Source organism: Aythya fuligula, chromosome Z, assembly GCF_009819795.1.
Source record: "Aythya fuligula isolate bAytFul2 chromosome Z, bAytFul2.pri, whole genome shotgun sequence".
Lineage (NCBI taxonomy): Eukaryota > Metazoa > Chordata > Aves > Anseriformes > Anatidae > Aythya > Aythya fuligula.
The window spans coordinates 30555667-30571337 of NC_045593.1; the positions used below are offsets into that span (position 1 = coordinate 30555667).

At 38.2% G+C, this 15671-nt stretch overlaps 1 protein-coding gene across 2 annotated transcripts; it reads left to right on the forward strand.

Annotated features, from left to right (window-relative positions):
• Positions 1-1760: 1760 nt before the first annotated feature.
• Positions 1761-13983, forward strand: PDCD1LG2 (programmed cell death 1 ligand 2). 2 transcript variants are annotated; one of them, XM_032206074.1, is made up of 7 exons: positions 1792-1846; positions 6822-6890; positions 8639-9001; positions 10042-10326; positions 10905-11047; positions 11426-11462; positions 13694-13983. In XM_032206074.1, exons 2-7 carry the CDS (start codon positions 6836-6838, stop codon positions 13774-13776), a joined length of 966 nt encoding a protein of 321 aa, XP_032061965.1. In that variant the 5' UTR covers positions 1792-1846; positions 6822-6835; the 3' UTR covers positions 13777-13983. The 2 variants fall into 2 exon arrangements, with proteins under 2 accessions (XP_032061964.1, XP_032061965.1); XM_032206073.1 differs by lacking the exons at positions 6822-6890; positions 11426-11462; positions 13694-13983 and having other exon boundaries at positions 1761-1846; positions 10905-11367.
• The last annotated feature ends 1688 nt before the right edge of the window (positions 13984-15671 follow it).

Here is a 15671-nt window from a genome sequence, read left to right on the forward strand (position 1 = left end):
CCAGTGAGTTTGATTAGGTTTAACAGAATCTTAGAATAATTTATGTTGGACAGTGTGGTGGTTTTACCCAGCTGGGCAGCCAAGCTCTCTCACTGCATCTCCTCAAAGGGGAAGGGGGAGACAATACTATGAAAAGGACTCAAGGGTTCAGATAAGGACAGGGATATCACTCAGCAGTTATCATGATGAACAAAACAGACTCAGCACAGGAAGATTAGAGAAATTAATTACCTATTACTAACAAGCTAGAGAAGTGAGAAATGAAGAAAATGAACTAAAACCACCTTCCCTTCTTCCATCCTATTCTACCTCCTCCTCCCAAGCAGCTCAGGGGAATGGGGGAATGGGGACTGTAGTCAGTTTGTAACTCTTCATCTTCGCCACTCCCTCACAGGTCCCTCTCTGCCCCTGCTCCCCAAGGGGTCCCTCCCATGGGATGCCGTCCTTCCTGAACTGAGCCTGCTGCCCACAGGCAGCAGCTCTCCAAGCACTGCTCCCACACGGCTCCGTCCCACGGGGTCAATCCCCCAGGAGCAAACTGCTCCAGCACGGGTCCCCCACGGGTGGGCGACAGCTCCTCCCAGACTCCTTGCTCCTGCGTGGGCTCCTCTCCACGGGCTGCAGCTCCGGCCCGGGGCCTGCTCCTGTGGGGGCTCTCCATGGGCCACAGCCTCCTCCAGGCCACATCCACCTGCTCCCCAGGGGCTCCTCCACCCATGGGGGGGCTGCAGCGTGGAGATCTGCTCCATGGGGGACCCATGGGCTGCAGGGGGACAGCCTGCTCCACCAGGGCCCTCTCCACAGGCTGCAGGGGAATTGCTGCTGCCTGCCTGGAGCACCTCCTGCCCTCCTACTGCACTGACCTGGGGGGCTGCAGGGATGTTTCTTACTCCTCGCTCTCCCAGCTGCTGTTGTGTGACATTTTTGTTTTTCTTACCTTTCTTATATCTGCTTTCACAGAGGCACAAACAACAGTGCTTACTGGCTCTGCTCTGAGCAGTGGCGGGTCCCTTTGGCCCCAGCTGAAAATGGCCCTTGTCTGATATGGGGCAGCTTCTGGGGTCTTCTCACAGAAGCCACCACTACAGCCTTCCGCTACCAAAACCTTGCCACATAAACCCTCTACAGACAGGACTTGCTAAATCCAATTAATAGGGCTTCGTTCTGTCAAGTTTTGTATATTTTTAAGGATGGAGGTTCTACAACTAAGCTAATTGATTAGCTTCATTGTGAAAGGTTGCTTTTTTATAGATGGGAATATAGATGAAAATGGATGAAAATGAACAGCAAATATATTCTAAAAAAGTTAGACAATCCCTTGAGGAAGTTTTTAAAAATTATTCTGGTAAAAATTAAGATAATATAACTTGGTGGTTTCAGGAATGCAGAACAATCCTAGTAAATGCAAGTTCAAAATCCAAGGCGGTATACTGCCCTAAGTGGGTGTAAATCCAGTAAAAAAATATGAGTGTAATTAAAAGCATAATTTGAGCCTATAAACTCTGCATAATGCTTTGAATAAACTTGTTTGGATGCATGTTCTCAGCATTGAACTCAGAGTACTTTCATAATGAAGTATCAAAATCAAAATGAAACTGGAACTGCTCATAAATTCCTAAGAAGCTTGGTGGTTTCCTTTTAACATAGTCACTTGCTTTGTGGCATAAAGCTTGAATAAGAACACAAGCTTCATTGTTGATGCTTATGTTAAAATGGTTATGACAGCTGGATGAATAGCCATTGCTATCAAGCAAACAGGATACAGCTGCTTTGTCTGTAAACCTTTGACAGTCTTCACTGTTATGTGAGCCTTCTGATTCTTCCAAAGGTTGCATAAATATCCCATGTGAGTATAACACTTATAAAATACAAATCTATATTTACTCTGTTTCTAGTTAATGAACTGCAGATTTTCTCTATATTCTTAAGATTTGCTTAAATTAATTTCATTTTCAAATGATTTGCAGGGAGTGGATTTTGAACCAGAGACTGGATAAGTCCCAGACCTTAAACATGGGTCTGTGTAACTTCAGACCTCAGAGAAGGAAGAGTTTTAGAAACTGAATCTGAGTCTCCAGCCTTCTGACTGTCAAAAGCAAAGGCAGAGCAGTGGTGCTAGTGAACATCTATAACTTATGAACTGGGATGTTGCTGTTTGTAAATCTTTCATTCTGAATATCAGGGGAGAGCTGTAAGGAGGAAAAAACAAACAAACAAAAACAATGTATACATTTCTGTCTGAATGTTTTTGGTTGCTTTCCTCTGGTTGTTATTAATCCCTTAGCATCTGCAGGGCTGTTTTGATTACATGACATGTCTGTGGAGTTTCACATTCTGCATTCCCAGGAAAAGTATCTCTTTTTGTAAAGCTGGAAATCACACTGAACTGTTAGCCTGTATTGTACAGTGATGTTGCTAATAACTGGAAGGTACATATTTTCTAGAATGCATATCTGCATTAGTTTTAATGTAATTAATGATATTTTATTTAACAAAGATTTAAATCCAATCTTATCCTAACATCAGTGAAATTCCTTATTTAATTTGAGATTTTATTAGTATTGCTCTATTTTACATTGGAAAAAAATGTCAGATAAAATAGGCACTAGTTGTATTTGCAATTTATATACTGCAATTGTAGTGATAGGTACATGGTAAACAATTCAGTGAGAGTGAAAAGTAACAGCAAAGAACAACAAAGAAGGAACTGAGAATGTTATCCTCTCACCTGAAAGCTGAAGTGAGATGGAGAGCAGACTGAAATGATGCAAATAGGCTGTCACAGGTGATGTGAACTTCAGCGATGAAGCAACGGGCTAGTAGTAGCTTGACTGCATAGTGAGGCAGATAAGGGACTGCAATAAGGGTGCAACAGCTGAGAGCAAACAACAGGTGAGAGGGCATGTGGTTGAGATGGTTACAGAGAACGAGGGCAGATGTCTGAGTCCACAGGATGGGAGACTTAATGGGAAAGGCCTAAGAAATAGACTTTGAACAAATGTTGTATTTTACTTTATTAAGATCTAGTATTTTTTTAAACAAAATACCTCAAATGGAAATAGAGTACATTCTGTATGCTGGTAAGATATAGAACAGATGCAGTTTATATGAGTATCTAATAATGACTTTATTACTATTTTAAATGAGATTTCAAGCTTAAAGGCACAGAAGCTGGATCCTTCACTGAACGGGAAAAAAAAGTTTAGTCATTTCATGAGGACATGGAAAAGCTTATGAATTTTTGCAGATGTGAGATGGCTGGAAGGAAGATTGCTAAAGCATATAAAACACAGAAGCGTGTAAAACAACATTGAGCGTTTCCCCAGAATAATATCCAGGAGGCATACATGTGCCAAATAAATCTATACAAAGCATAGCCACATTAAGCAAGTACCCAGTTTTTGCTTGGTAGCTCCATGGCTGAATCAGAGTTTGATGTTCCCCTCTTGCTACCTCTTCTGCCACATAAGAGCATCTTTATACCATACGCCTACATACATAGGATAAGCACCTTTTTTTTTTTTTTTTTTCTTTTTTTTCCTGTCTACAGAAATTAATGAAATCTATATAGAAAATGAAGTAGCATGTTGAAAACAGTATTGTGGCCTAAAGTACCTAACTTGCGCTATTTGAAATGGGAATGTTGGGTCTAAAATTTTTGATGGAACAAGAAACATCTTTCTCATTACCTGGAAAATTTAGGGAAACTGCTTCAGATTTTATGTGACCTGGTGTATTCCTTTGGCCAAAAATTACTTCTGTTTTTGGAGATAAGTGTTATGATCCCTGGGGGTATGTCAGCTGGGGCTAAGACTCAAGTTATAGGCATGATCAAGCAAATCAAAAGGAGGAAACCTATACCTATCATACTTTTGACCTAGTGGTGGGATTTTAGCAATTTATTGTAACCTCCCTCAGGACTTCACTCAGCACTCAGTAAGAAAATTTATCAGAATATGTTCATTTTGGACCAAGAAAAGTAAAGAATGGGTTTCAACTTAGTACTTTCAGTGATATAAAAAGCTATATAGAAAGAGATTAGATTTCTCCATTTTCCCATTCATATTGCCATGACTTTGTTTTCACTGTTCCCACTCAACTGGAACTGTTACAAGTCATAAAAAGCCATGATAGTTTTTAGATGTGTGGTGCTATGGTTTACATAACCTCAAAACTCAAAGCTTTCCTCACCTTCATTTTCACAATCACACAGCACTGTGTGAAAACTTGCTTTTTCTTCTGCAGATTGGTCTGGGAAATTCATTTACTGAGAGGATCTGAATTGCTGTTGAAATGTCACACAACTTCCTCATGTTCTCATATGTGGATTCCAAATCCAGAACCAGTAGTTGCTGGTTTTTAGGGCGCAACTTTTATGTGTTGTATCTCTATGAAGTTGTAACAGACAGATGATGAATATGCTTTATAAATGGTCTTTTGCTAAAAGGAAATGCTGTAGCCATCTGAAAGCAAGTGTTGCATGTGAACCTGTTATGATAGTTGTGTACAGAGACCATTGCATGACACGACAAGCTGTACATTTTACAAAAGATAGGCAAACATTGATTGCTGTTGTGCAACAGAATGAATGGCTGATACAGTCAGCTCAGATAAAAATACTTTCCAGTAACTGGTGGAGACTTTTTTTAATGAGGGTGTGTCAGGATGCCTGGTGCAGCTACAGTATTAGTTTGCACAGGTAGATTGCACTGAGGTAGTGCAACAGGTTGATGCCTGCTAGTAAGATCACAGAAATAACAAAAGGTGGTTTCTAGTGCAGATTCTTGCAGATTCCCACAAGCATTCCAGGGCTATGCTTTCAGTATAACAAATGAAAACAAATTTCTCTCTTTGGGTTCTCCTACTTATCTATGGTGTGTGTTATGCTATTCTCACACTAATCCTTCTGGTCTCGCAAGACTTATTCTTATTTGATAAAAAAAAAAAAATATGATTTCCATCTGCTGGTGTTTAGTTATGTATTCCTTTATTTTTTGTTCTATCCTACTACTCTCAGTAACACGTATTTTAAAAAGTCTGATCCACTATTTTATACCAGATCTGTGCTTTTCACCTTCAGTGTACCCAGAGGTATAAAAAGAGAGCAGGTTCACCGTAAGTATCCCACACAAGGCTAAGTCAAGGATCCAAACATTAGCGTGAGATACTCTTCAATTCTTCATTCACTTCTTCCCCCTGCGTTCACCTGCTTCTAGGTAGGTTTGTGTGTGAGTATAGCAGGAGATTGAGGGTGGTAAATTTCTGTGTAGTTCTAAATAAGTGAAATTTAACCCAGCTCTAAGGGCTCTACAGGATCTTTGTTTCTGCATTCAAGAAATGGAAATTAATGCTGATACTACTTATCAACTCCTTGCTCATACAACTAAAATTATAATGATCTATCACACATTGAATAATGCCATCTTAGTCCTCTGATTAGTCCTTTCATTTACATGAATTAACCTGCTTTCTACAGTTGTCCATCCACCTTTGTGGTATCAAAAGCTTAAAGTCTCTATTTCCAGGAAAAGTTCCCTAATATCAGTTTCTAACTTTGATAAAACCTTGAGGTACTGAGAACTCAAAGGTGGAAGCAATCAGAGAAATGCAGTACCTGAGAAAATCAGAGCCAGAATGTTTCAAGCTGAGTTGCAAGTGAACAGGGAAGTAAAATCTAAAACCTTCTCCAGTAAGCTCTGGGGAAGTCTAAAATTGTTCCTTCTCTTCTTTACTTCCTTATGCTGTTTTCTGGATCTGTTTCAGAGATATCCAGAAAGATTTTTTTATTTTATTTTATTTTATTTTATTTTATTTTATTTTATTTTATTTTATTTTATTTTATTTTATTTTATTTTATTTTATTTTATTTTTCTGAAGAAGAAAAGAGATTTTTCAGACTACAATACTTGAGCTTGTTTGTTAAAAGTAATTCTTCATTCTTCTCTATTGTCTCTTCAGTAACAATTATCCCTAGGTTTTCTTGTTTGATTGTTTTTGTTTTAGTTACGTTGATTTGTATACAAAAGTTCTAACAGTATTTTCCTTGTTACTGGAAAAGGAAGACACTAACTGTAAGACTGGACTTTCTCCTTTAAAGGCTGTTGGTTTACTGTAAGCAATGCAAGGTACTTCATACATGCCAGGCACTACCATGTGCAAAAGCCCTGAAACCTGAAGCAAGCTTTAATTTACCCCGCCCTGAGATTACCAGCACCACATGTTGAATGTGAGATATCTGCTGGTTGTGAGGTTAAAGAACTCAGATAACAAACCCAGATAACAGGTATACTCAATGAAGTATGCGAAACAGAGATGAAACAAAATCAGGATCAGTGATCTTTTTTTAAGCTAGATCAGGTGATCTGTAAGCTAGATCATGAATTAGTACAGGCAGTTAAATAAGTCTGCTTGTGTGTGTTTATAATGCCCTGACATGTGAGAAGCCAAATGCAATTGCTTCTATTATTCATAGGTACAGAATCTATGTGAAGCTCATGAAGCTGTTGTAAAAGTTCTACCCCATCAGATTATTTAAGTCTGTTTGCAAGATCCAGATATTTTGAAAATCTCAAGGATAAAGTTGTAGAAGTGTTTTTTCTCCCTTCACTGATATAACTCAGTGGTTCGTATTCTGTGTGTGAGAATGGGTTATTTTAATCAGGATTTTCCTTTTTTTCTAGTGGTAGGTTGTTTTTTTGTTTGTTTGTTTTGTTTTTAATAGCTGTGAGGTGCTCTGAAGGGTTGAAAGGCTTTTAGTGGCAGCATTCTAGTTCTCTGCAAGAGAAGGTAGCTGTTGTAAAGCTGCAATTCTTTTATTTCAGATCCACCTGAGAAAATGTTCCAAATCCTGACACTGCTGTTGCTGGAAATGCAGCTCTGGGTGGTTTCAGGTGAGAGGAACTAGACTGCCTTCCAATCTCATCTCTAGGACCAATGTGATGACACTGTTGACCCCTCAGAGTGTGGGATGCAACACCTCCAGCGATAACTATGTGAATGGCTGGTGGCATCCGGAGCCTCTGCTTTGCAATGCCTCATAGAAGGCATTGGGTAAGCACTGAGCACAGGACAAATGTCCATCACTTTCCATGATCATGCTTCTTGGAAGCATGGTGTGTTGGCAGTGGGTGTCCTGAATTACATGGCTGTGAGAAAGATAATAAGAAAACATCTTAAGCCAATTGCAAACTACAACAACCTTATTCATCTGTCCCTGTAGCAGGAGCAGCTTGACTAAAACCCACAAGGGGACCACGGGGGGAGAAAAATAACTGAGGAGCACTGCATATAAAATTGCAATAATTCTGTACCTGTACCCTGGGTGGCCACTGTGCACAAAGGAGTTTGCAGAGTAAACTGGATTCCTTTTGAAGTGAAGTGGATTCCTGGTGATGTGGCAGTGCAAAATGGGGAATTGCAAGAAGAGAGCTGCAGGTTCCCAGCCTGAGGCCAGCTGTAATCAACAAGAGACTGCTCTGTTCCCCATCTGCACACTTTGTATTCAATAAAAAAATCGGTATTATTATAATTACTAGGGATAAGTCTTCTTCTTTCTTTTTCTTTCTAATCATCTTGAGACAGATACATGGCAATGTACATGTATACTCCTTATTTAACTTCACTTAGGTTAGTGAACTCATACGTTCTGTGCAGACACAAAATGACAAATAACAATTTAAAATGGGTAAAGCTTGGCAATTCTTTATATGATTTTTCTTTTGTATTAAACAGTGTATCAACTGTATTAAATACTGTTGTATTAAAAAGAATAAGCATTGTTTAAAGGAATTGAAGCTTTCTCTGTAAGTATTTCACAAACAGATGATTAAAAATCAATAAATGCATGAGCAGGTGCATGAACTTCTCTTTTGAATGTCATTGTCAGTATGACCAAGTGTTTCTGAATTAAATATACCAATATCTGGTAAATCCAATATAGAAGGTAGTAACAAGGTATATGGAATGGATTATAAATAGCTTTCTTTTATCAAGTACACTTCAAAATGATAAACAATTCATAACAATATGAATTTCAGGTTTGGTGAACAGCTAGGAAGATTGTTTTGGCATGTTTTTGTAATACTGTTGTACATTTCTAAGGTTGCATGGGATCAAATGATATTCACGTGGTCTCACACTTGTGGAAGACCACAGTTTCTGCGTAGCAATTCTTGCATGTTACACTTACTTACCTCATGCAAATGTATGTGTTTCTCAGGAGTTATACTGGATTTTCACTTTTTAATGAGTAACAAAACTAAGCTTAGTGTTTAAATAATTAATTGTCACTTTTATAAGGACTTACAAGAACATACAGATACAGATTTAATTTCAGAAAAATGCTTAGTGTGTAATCACTGACTCAGCCTTAAATTAATTCTAAAATGTGAAAAAAAAAAAAAAAAAAAAAAAAGCTTTTCTTATCCTTATCCTTCAGACTCTGTAAGCAGTAGAGAATGGAGATGCTTTTCTATAGATACAACTGACATGGTAAAAATGCTAGTGTGAATAGGAACAAAAATGTTTAAAACTTTCAAACTAGTGACTATATGCCCAACTGTATGAAAACTGCTTGCCCAAGCTTAAAAAAAAATCAGAATGTACAGCAAACAAAACCTGTTTTCTTTTCCTACCTTAGGTTTATTTACAGTTGAAGTTCCTCAGCAGCTGTACGTTGCTGCATTTGGGAGCAATGTGACCATGGAATGCAGATTCCCTGTGAACAGCTCGTTGAACCTGGGACTCTTAAGTGTTGTCTGGGAGCAGAAGAGGCAAGGTCAGTCAGAATCAAGAGATGTGTATGCACTTCACAAGGGGAAAGCACTCCCTCCATCTCAGCATCACGATTACATGGGAAGAGCAGCACTGTTACATGACGAATTGAAATCGGGACGAGCTATTCTTCAAATCACCAGCGTCAAGATCACAGATGCGGGATCATACCTTTGTCTTATTGACTACCAGGGCGCTGACTACAAGTACATTACTTTGGAAGTAACAGGTTAGTAGTTGAAAGACAGCAGTTGAAAGACAGCGCATGCATACTCATTTGAGATATCTCAACTAAATTCCTACAGACTAGCAGGAAATCAAGAAATGGCAGGAATTCGTGGCTAAGTCTCTCACCAAGATACTGTGCTCAGCTCCCAGGTGCACCAAAGCACTTGTCTCAGTGACAGCTAGCCTTTAGTTCAATGGCAGCTGAGCTTCTCTGAGGGCCTCTCCATCTATCTCTATGCCCTATTCTGTGGTCCCCTCACCCCACTGCCCTGTCAAGCCACCTCTGGCCATTCCCAAGCATTTTTCAGATGTGCTTTAGTTCACCTATGAGCCCTGCTGCAAATACCCAAGTGTCTAGGAATTCCCACAGTGCCTGCGGCTCCAGGAACAAGTACATGTGATTTTGTGTGTTTGTCAAAGCCAAAAGGACATTAGTAATAAATCCATACATGACTGGATAGCATTGCAGAGCAGTCCTTCAAAAGGCCTCTGGCATTTCCCACCAATTGCTGTATGTCTGTGTGGTATGAGGCAGCATTTATTTCCCATTCAAGCAATCAAATAACAAACACTGTCAAGCACAAAAACAGACACAGACATTTTTAAGGCCTGAATTGATCTTACAGAAATTCAAAGTTCTCATATGCTGAAAATATGCTTGTTTATAAAGCATGGAAGCACAAACAGTAAAAACAACCTTTTTCTTAAAGTGGCCTGAATGATTTCTTTTGTACTACAACTACTATTTTGTGTATTCAGGATGGGGAAATAGGGCCCCATGAGATTTCACTTATTTCTTCTGTGCTAATGAAATACAAATTCAGTGTTATTTGCTGCCTTGGATAGAGTAGTGGAGTAAGCCCTGTCACTCTGGGCCTGAGAAGGATTGAACTGATACTACTGAGTTGTTCTACAAAATTTCCTTTGTCATTTCAGTTACAGACACAGATATAGTATGACAATAAAGGGAAGGTGGGAAAGTGAAGTGGGAAAATTAATATCATTGCATAAAATAGTTTCACACCACTTGTTCTTATGCAGCATCTTACAGGATAATAAACACTCAAGTGATGAGAAAAGGGGATGAAGCAAAGTTTGTTTTTATATGCCAGTCAGAAGGCTTTCCTCTGGCGGAGGTATTCTGGCAAAATGAGAAGAACATCAGCCTCACTGGGTCTGCAAATACCACCTACATGCTGACTACAGATGGCCTCTACAATGTCACCAGCATCCTCACATTCAAGCCAAACATGAGTGAGAACTACAGCTGCATTTTTTGGAATAAAGAAGTGAATGAAGAAACTTCAGCTCACTTTTCCACTTTAGGTTCATATCACCTTGAACTTGTATGAGAGAGAGAGGGAGTGTTGAAAATGATTATGTGCTTTGCTATATACATAATGACCTATTATCCATCACTAGAATTTGATTCTAGCAAGCAATGTAATACTGATGATCTGGAAAGGAAACAAGTTAGTGTTATTTATGTCTTTGAAACCTAGATGAGCTCACATCACAAAAGACAGCCAGTCATTTTCTGCTGTATTTTAGTTTTAGGGTGGCTCCCATTATTTTGCTCATTAATTTCTTTAATCTTCATGGCTATCTTTCCTGATCTAGACTTCTAATTAATCATTCTTCAAATAGGGTATAGCTAAATTGCAGTAGTGCTTGCTCAAATGTCATGAAAATGAAAGATGTATTTCAGAGCTTCTTATAGCAATATTGCAGAATAAAGTATCCATAAAATGTTGAACACCACATTTTGATACATGTTAAGAATCCTATGTTCAGTCAGAGCAAGACTTTGGAGAATCAGAATTGGTAACTTTATAAACTATTCCTGTTTTGTAAGTTATGAATTTACTTTCTTTTCATGTTTGTTTATTTATTTATTTTGACAGCTTTATTGAGTACACTGTATAGTGGACAAAAATCCCTGATCTTATTTATCATCGCCACGTGTGTGATAGTAACAGTCCTTCTCTCTGCCTTAATAATCTTTCAACAGAGAAAATCATTCAAGAAATGCCATGCCAAAAAAAAGGTACATTTTACTTCAGACAGTGGATTTTTCTCTTATTTTTTTATTTTCCTGTGAATGAAATTGGAAGTTTTAATAACCCTGGGAATGCTTCTTGGACTTTGACCATGTTTTCTTTCTAGAGGAACTCTGTTCCAAAATGAGATCTTGCCTTATATGAGTTGGGCTTTATTTTTCTCACCTTTTGCTTAAGTGAGACAAGGTGTATGGATGTATATTTTTATTTGAACATCTACAGTTTTGTAAAGGATACAAGCAAGTTCTGTCTTGGGTGAGGAGGGCTATAAAAACATAGTTTGCTGATACATATTTTTTTCATCCATTTGAAATGTTTAAGGTTTTTTTTTTTGTTTACAAATATGTTTACATTTACTTCAACAGACAGGAAAACTGAACCCTAGCCTGACAGATGAGAACAGTAAGTCATATGTTCTTATGTTTATGCTTACAGCTTTTTCTTCCTTACAGGTAAGAGCTATGTAAATCTATAGACTGCAACTTAAATAATGTGACATCAAAATAGAGGCTAGTTTTGAATTTAAACTTTTTTTTTTTAAAAAAACAACAACAACAACAAAAAAACTCTACTATCAATACTCTTTACATTATAAATCTAACTTAATGACCTTCTCACATTCTATATAAAAATAATGAATGTTTATTGCCTGCTGCTGATAGCTTGCATATGTAGCCATGCACACCCCTGTACAATAATTGCTGTTCCAGTATTCTCAGCTGGGTATGATGCACAGGGAAAGCTGGTTGTTTTGGAAGGCATAAAGCTTTTTTGTAGCAATTGTCTGTTATGCTTTTGGCTCAAGCCACAAGTTTTGTCAGTAAATAAAATGACATCTGATTTCTCTGGAGCATTAGATGATCTTCTGAGCCACTTCTCATCTTAGTATGTGACTTTGCTAGACACCCAGGAATTATTACATGGCAAAGGAAAGGTAATTTCTAATAGCATCAGGATGTATGTGACTATCTTGTACTAACACTGAACTGGTGAAAAAAAATAAAAGAGAAAAAGAAATCTGTAAAGCGATATAAGAAAGCTCTTAAAACACCTGCATATATAAATCACATTTATTAACTATAAATTTTGAAATCTGATAGATTATTTTATTGTCAGGAGAGAGGCTGTGGTCACTGTCAGGTACAGTGATACCGGGTACAGCTGTAATTCCTTGCTGCAACCGCCAGGGATGTCTATTTAGGACTGCCCCAAGGCTTCCTGATACACTCCAGGAAGACAAATGACTACCCTACCACTGTGTAAGGAGCAAAACTGTGATACATCTGATAGAGGACCTGAGGAAATAACACAAAGTGGTTTCTGGACACACAGAGAGGTTTGGGCTTTTCCAATAACAGGATTTACTTGAGAAGCCACTCTTGTTTCCCATTACTAAAAATAAAATAAAATAAAATAAAATTGGAAAGTCACCAGGTTAAAAAGAAAACTTTGTAGGAGAAATAAAAACTGGGAATTGGAGATGGAGAATGACATCTTCACTGACTTCCACTTCACCTTCAATCATGGTGCATGCCTTTCGCCCCTAGCCATCCCACCCACCAGCATCAGTAGATCTCATACAGAAAATGACACTTTCAGAAAAGCACTTTCACCTGTTCACAAATTATGACTTGCTGAAGTCAAAGGCCCTTTTTCACTTTCCGTGTGGTGGTGTGAAACTACAGTGGAACCAGGCCATGTGCAAATGAATGTAAGCTCTAGGCTGGCAGAGTTTTGGAGGACAGCTCTGGTGCATGCCCAGACATAATTTCAGTGCATGTTGTCTGAACACAAACTGACTTTCTGTGGCTTTTTGTGTTACTGTTGTAGGGTTTTTTTTGTTTTTGTTTTTTTTTTTTTTTTTTTTTTTTTTTTTTTTTTTTTTTTTGCTTTGTAAGCATTGGTCTCCTCTTAGCACTTACTGAAATGAAGAAATTAAAGGAGAGGTAGCTGCTTTTTGTGGTTTTGTTTTACTTCTTCATTTCAATGACCGAAAATCTTTGTCATATGACTTACTGCGTGTTGCACAAACATTTATATTTCTCAGCACCATATATTTTTAAGAAACACTGGAAAGAACCTTTTTTCCATGATGAGTATGCAGTTGAAGCACAAAAGCCACAGATACTTTACCAGAGAGCCTTGGAAATGACCCACATGGCCTTGGTTACAGGAACAAGGATTGTTCATGTTATCATTTTAACTTACAGCTTGAGCTGTACCAGCACTGAAGACCCAGACTGTTTTACCTCATCACTGAAATCCCAGTTCTGCAAACATTTCTTCAGCTGCACAGATTTTACTAACAAGCATTCCCATGGATGCTGTCTAACCAGATTTCAGTTTTGTTATTTCATTTGCATGACTGATAGTCAGTGATAGTTTTGACATAATAGAAAATTCAGAATTTGGGTCACAGGTTAGAGAGAGTTCTTCCCTCTGAAATGATTGCAACAGGATATCTTTGGAGTTAACAGCAGCTTTAAGGAGTCGCTGTACTTCAGCATCCCCAGAACTAGCATGTAATTACGGTAGGGTCCTCAGTGTTTATCACTCGGTTGTTAAAATCAGGTGATTTATTTGCTTGTATTATTGTAGATTTTAAAAATAATGCTTTTTCTTCTTTTTCTAAGGAGATGACTATAGCCCTCAAACTGAGGCTGCGTACTTGTCAACTGCCACATATTCTGGAGACAGTGGGAGTGTGAGTCTGTGAGAGCTCCTCATCTCATATGCTGGAATTTGCACTTTTTATATCTGCTTCTGAGGACTTCAGAAGAATGTTACAGCACTTTAGCTTCAGATGAACAATGAACTTGTGGGAGTTTGTTTAATGGACAGCTGTGCTTCTTCAGATACAGTATCCTGAATTTACTGAGAATTGTGCTGTTATTAAATATGGTTTACCACTGGGAAAGGGTTTTCTGTCTTTGATTCACTTTATGTTTGGGCATATTGTTGCTCAATGAATTTTTTTTTTTCAAGAATGCTTTTGTTAACTGGTACGGTCTCATGAATGTGGGAATTTGAATAAAAGCTGTACATGCTGTCCTATGTCTAAACATCTTTAATGTGGAGACATTTATATGCAAGTATCTCATTTCCAAACCTTCTAACATATTACACTGGGAATTAACACAAGTGCCCACCAGCAAGGCAATATATGGAACATATTTCACAAAACCAAGGGGAGGTTGAAGTTAAGTCAAAGTACAGACTTTAAAAAACAAATAAGAAATACAAAACAAACAAACAAAAACTAAATCAACATTATATCATGGAAGCAAATATTAATGTAGAGTCTATGTAAAACTCTATAAGTAAGCCAGGTTAAAAACTATGAACTGTGATGTTGTAGCTGCATGACAATAAGGAGTTTTACATCTGAGTTGATTACTCAACAGAATTTTCTTTAGGAGGAATTTAGAAGCAAAAGTGAAAATGAAGTTCAGCCAGATTTCCCTGCAGATTATATTTAAACAGTAATTTTAACTTTTCTTAGAGGAAAAGATGAGCCTTTTCCATTCCAGGCACTTATCTGTTTTACTTCCCATTACAGGAATGCCTAAAAATGCCTTATTTAACTCTGAATATATTGCATGCTGGGTGTAACTTCTAAAATGCCAGCTTTCAAAAAATGCAACAACTTCTCATCTGAGATAGTCATCACATAACAAAGTAATGGCACAGGGTTGAATTTGGGATATCCTTTTCAAAGAGCACAGGCTCTGGTGAGCTGTGTTCTCTACTAAGATAGGCATAACAAGATTGAAGAGAGGTGCTCACATGGAAACTATTTCTGTCATTATTCTGCTCCTGGAAGAGTGCTGTTTCAGCAAAAGTCATCTTATCAGTAACGTTAAGGTTTTCATCATAGCACTTTTGGTATAGATGGGAGTTGCCTCTCCAGTGCCACTTGCAGCTAATTCCCCCAGCGCAAAGTGGACTTACTGCTGCTAAGAGATCTGAAGTACAGCATTTATAACTGTTTATAACCTCTTTTGTTTCACCATGACAGGTTATTTCATAAAAACAAGGCTGCCAGTGATTTTACTTGAGAAAGAATAAAGAAAGTATCTCACTAACACCACATCTACTTGGATATCTATGTATTGTATCTTCAAATACACAGTTATAGCTACTGGATTCAGCTAAGATGAATCTACAAAAGGCTTGCCATGATCTTGCTGACATATGAAATCAGATAGATGTCAGAGAATCTGAAGCAGCTTTGTGAAGCAGTGCTTAGCTTCACATGCAATGTATAGCAGGTTGGGGACTGCCCTAACTTGCACCATCTAGTAATAATGAAGTGCTTAAGATCAGGTGATTTCTCCCCATGCTGGGTTTGTGCTCTGCTGGGAAGCATAAACCTCTTCTGTTAGCCACACTGAAAACTCTGGCCTGTTGTGCTCCTGGAAGGACTGCTTTTTTTTTTTTTTCCCACATTTTTCCATTTCTTGCTTTTTTTTTTTTCCCCATAGACATGGAGTCCAAATTTTCATCCAAAATGAAAACATTGAAGAGGACTGGTCCTAAAATGTAGCCCTGGGGAATGCCACAAGTGACAGGTCACCAGCCTGATGTAACCCCATTTACAAGAAATCTGTG

Excerpts from the sequence above, each read along its gene's own strand:
- PDCD1LG2 (XM_032206074.1), top strand. The coding sequence starts at position 6,836 with ATGTTCCAAATCCTGACACTGCTGTTGCTGGAAATGCAGCTCTGGGTG. Across the intron at positions 10,327-10,904 it reads AGCTCACTTTTCCACTTTAG|CTTTATTGAGTACACTGTAT; the intron begins GTTCATATCACC and ends TTATTTTGACAG. Across the intron at positions 11,048-11,425 it reads AATGCCATGCCAAAAAAAAG|ACAGGAAAACTGAACCCTAG; the intron begins GTACATTTTACT and ends TTACTTCAACAG.